Genomic DNA, 1,633 nt, shown 5'->3' with positions numbered 1-1,633 from the left:
TTTAATATTGGAACCTTCATGAACTGCAAACTTTCAAAATTCATCCTCTCTTTCCTTCTTTTGGCATTTCTTCTTCTTTGTGTCTATTCAAATGGTGTTGCCATCTCAAAGGCACAACGTTTGAGCATTCGTTGTACAGCTCTATGTGCTCGTTATTGGCGTTGTCGAACCCAAAGAATCTATTTTGGCAATCGTAGTGAGAAATTAGTCTATTTAGAATCACAGCCTGCAGTGTAAATATAAATGTGGAAAAAACTTAAAGATGTGTGAATAAAGATCTCATATTGATTCCATCAAACAATATATTCGCTATCAGTTAAATCTTGGAGATTAATTTGAAGACTGAGGAGATGATCTTTCGCGGTAGTAGTAGTGGTGGTAGTATCATTAATGTTCACACAATGAATAAGGTCTCTCAATGATTTCATAAATTCTCTCACACTCGGTATTTTCTTCTTCAATCATGTACTTTCTTCCTTCCATCAATTCGAGTCGACAATCACGAGCTTCTTCCAACGTCATGTGAGGCAAAAAATCCAAAATGTGCCTATAAATAATCTCCAATGGCAAAATCTTGCACAACACCATACATCGATTCAATAAAAAGTCCAATCTCTGAACATCAATATCATTTGTGGAAATGATGGGCTTTTTGGGATTAATCAAGAAAAACACTAAAATCTTTCGAATGGCAGGACGAGTGGGATCGAGAGGAAAAAGTGTTTCACACGATGCTGAAAAATGTTTGGAAATGCAATGCATCGATCTTGTTTTGTTTCAACACTTCCCAATAATTCAAAGGAAAGTGTGCCCTCTGGAGCTCCATAATCTCTCAGTTCACGATCTGTTAAGTTTTGACGAAAATCCAAAAAACTTTCTTTCACATTTTCCGAGTGATAGTAATAAATTCCAGTGGCAACAATATTCTCATCCAATCCTTCTGTGTGCCAAGTGCCTCCAGGATAATAGGGTTTGTCAGGATGGACCACTATTGTGGCTGCTTTGACAATGACTTGAAAGCGATCAAAGGTAACGTCACAAGGACTGTAATGAATACTGTAATGCTGTTCCCACATGGGTACGAAATAACGCATCACTTTGCAAATGACATTTGCCAAATTCTTTTGTTTCACTTCACAAATATTGTTAATGTAGGATTCATAGGTAATGTCAAAGTCAATTTCTGCTGAGTGTTGATTTTGTTTCTCAGCTTGATCCTTGATTGAATCTGATTCATGTTGGGAGTTCTGTTGCACAAAATGAGTGGTGTTCTGTGTACGTTGCTTTTGAACCAAGTGGGTATCCACAAAATGTCTGGATTTGATTCGAGAATAAATGGAGAATCTTCTTTGAGCACACTATGTGCGTAGTGATAACAATAAAGGGATGGGTGAATTAAATCCAATACTTGATTGTTACTTCCAGGATGATAATCTTTTTTTTGATTCGTCTACATTTTCTAACTTGGAAATTTCTTGTCTTAATTCTTCTCTCAATTCGAGTGGAATTAAGTGGTCCTTGACAAGACAAACGTCTTTTTCGACCGAATCCTTATTCGTACAACAATGACTGCAAGGACATGAACAATCATTGCCATAGTCACACTCATCATCAGATTTTTTGTGGCTCTTCT

The 1,633-nt window shown here is 36.8% G+C and overlaps 1 protein-coding gene across 1 annotated transcript in view; it reads right to left on the bottom strand.

Moving 5' to 3' along the window:
- Positions 1-674: 674 nt before the first annotated feature.
- Positions 675-1,633, bottom strand: part of FDP41_009487 (uncharacterized protein) — a gene marked incomplete at both ends in the record, with an annotated part of 1,861 nt that continues 902 nt past the window's right edge. The window contains one exon of the mRNA XM_044713450.1: positions 675-1,358. Coding sequence (XP_044556894.1) covers positions 675-1,358 — 684 coding nt within the window. The remainder of the gene's footprint in view (positions 1,359-1,633) is intronic.

Source organism: Naegleria fowleri, assembly GCF_008403515.1.
Source record: "Naegleria fowleri strain ATCC 30894 chromosome Unknown tig70, whole genome shotgun sequence".
NCBI lineage: Eukaryota > Heterolobosea > Eutetramitea > Acrasida > Naegleriidae > Naegleria > Naegleria fowleri.
This window is presented reverse-complemented; position numbering and strand designations above follow the sequence as displayed.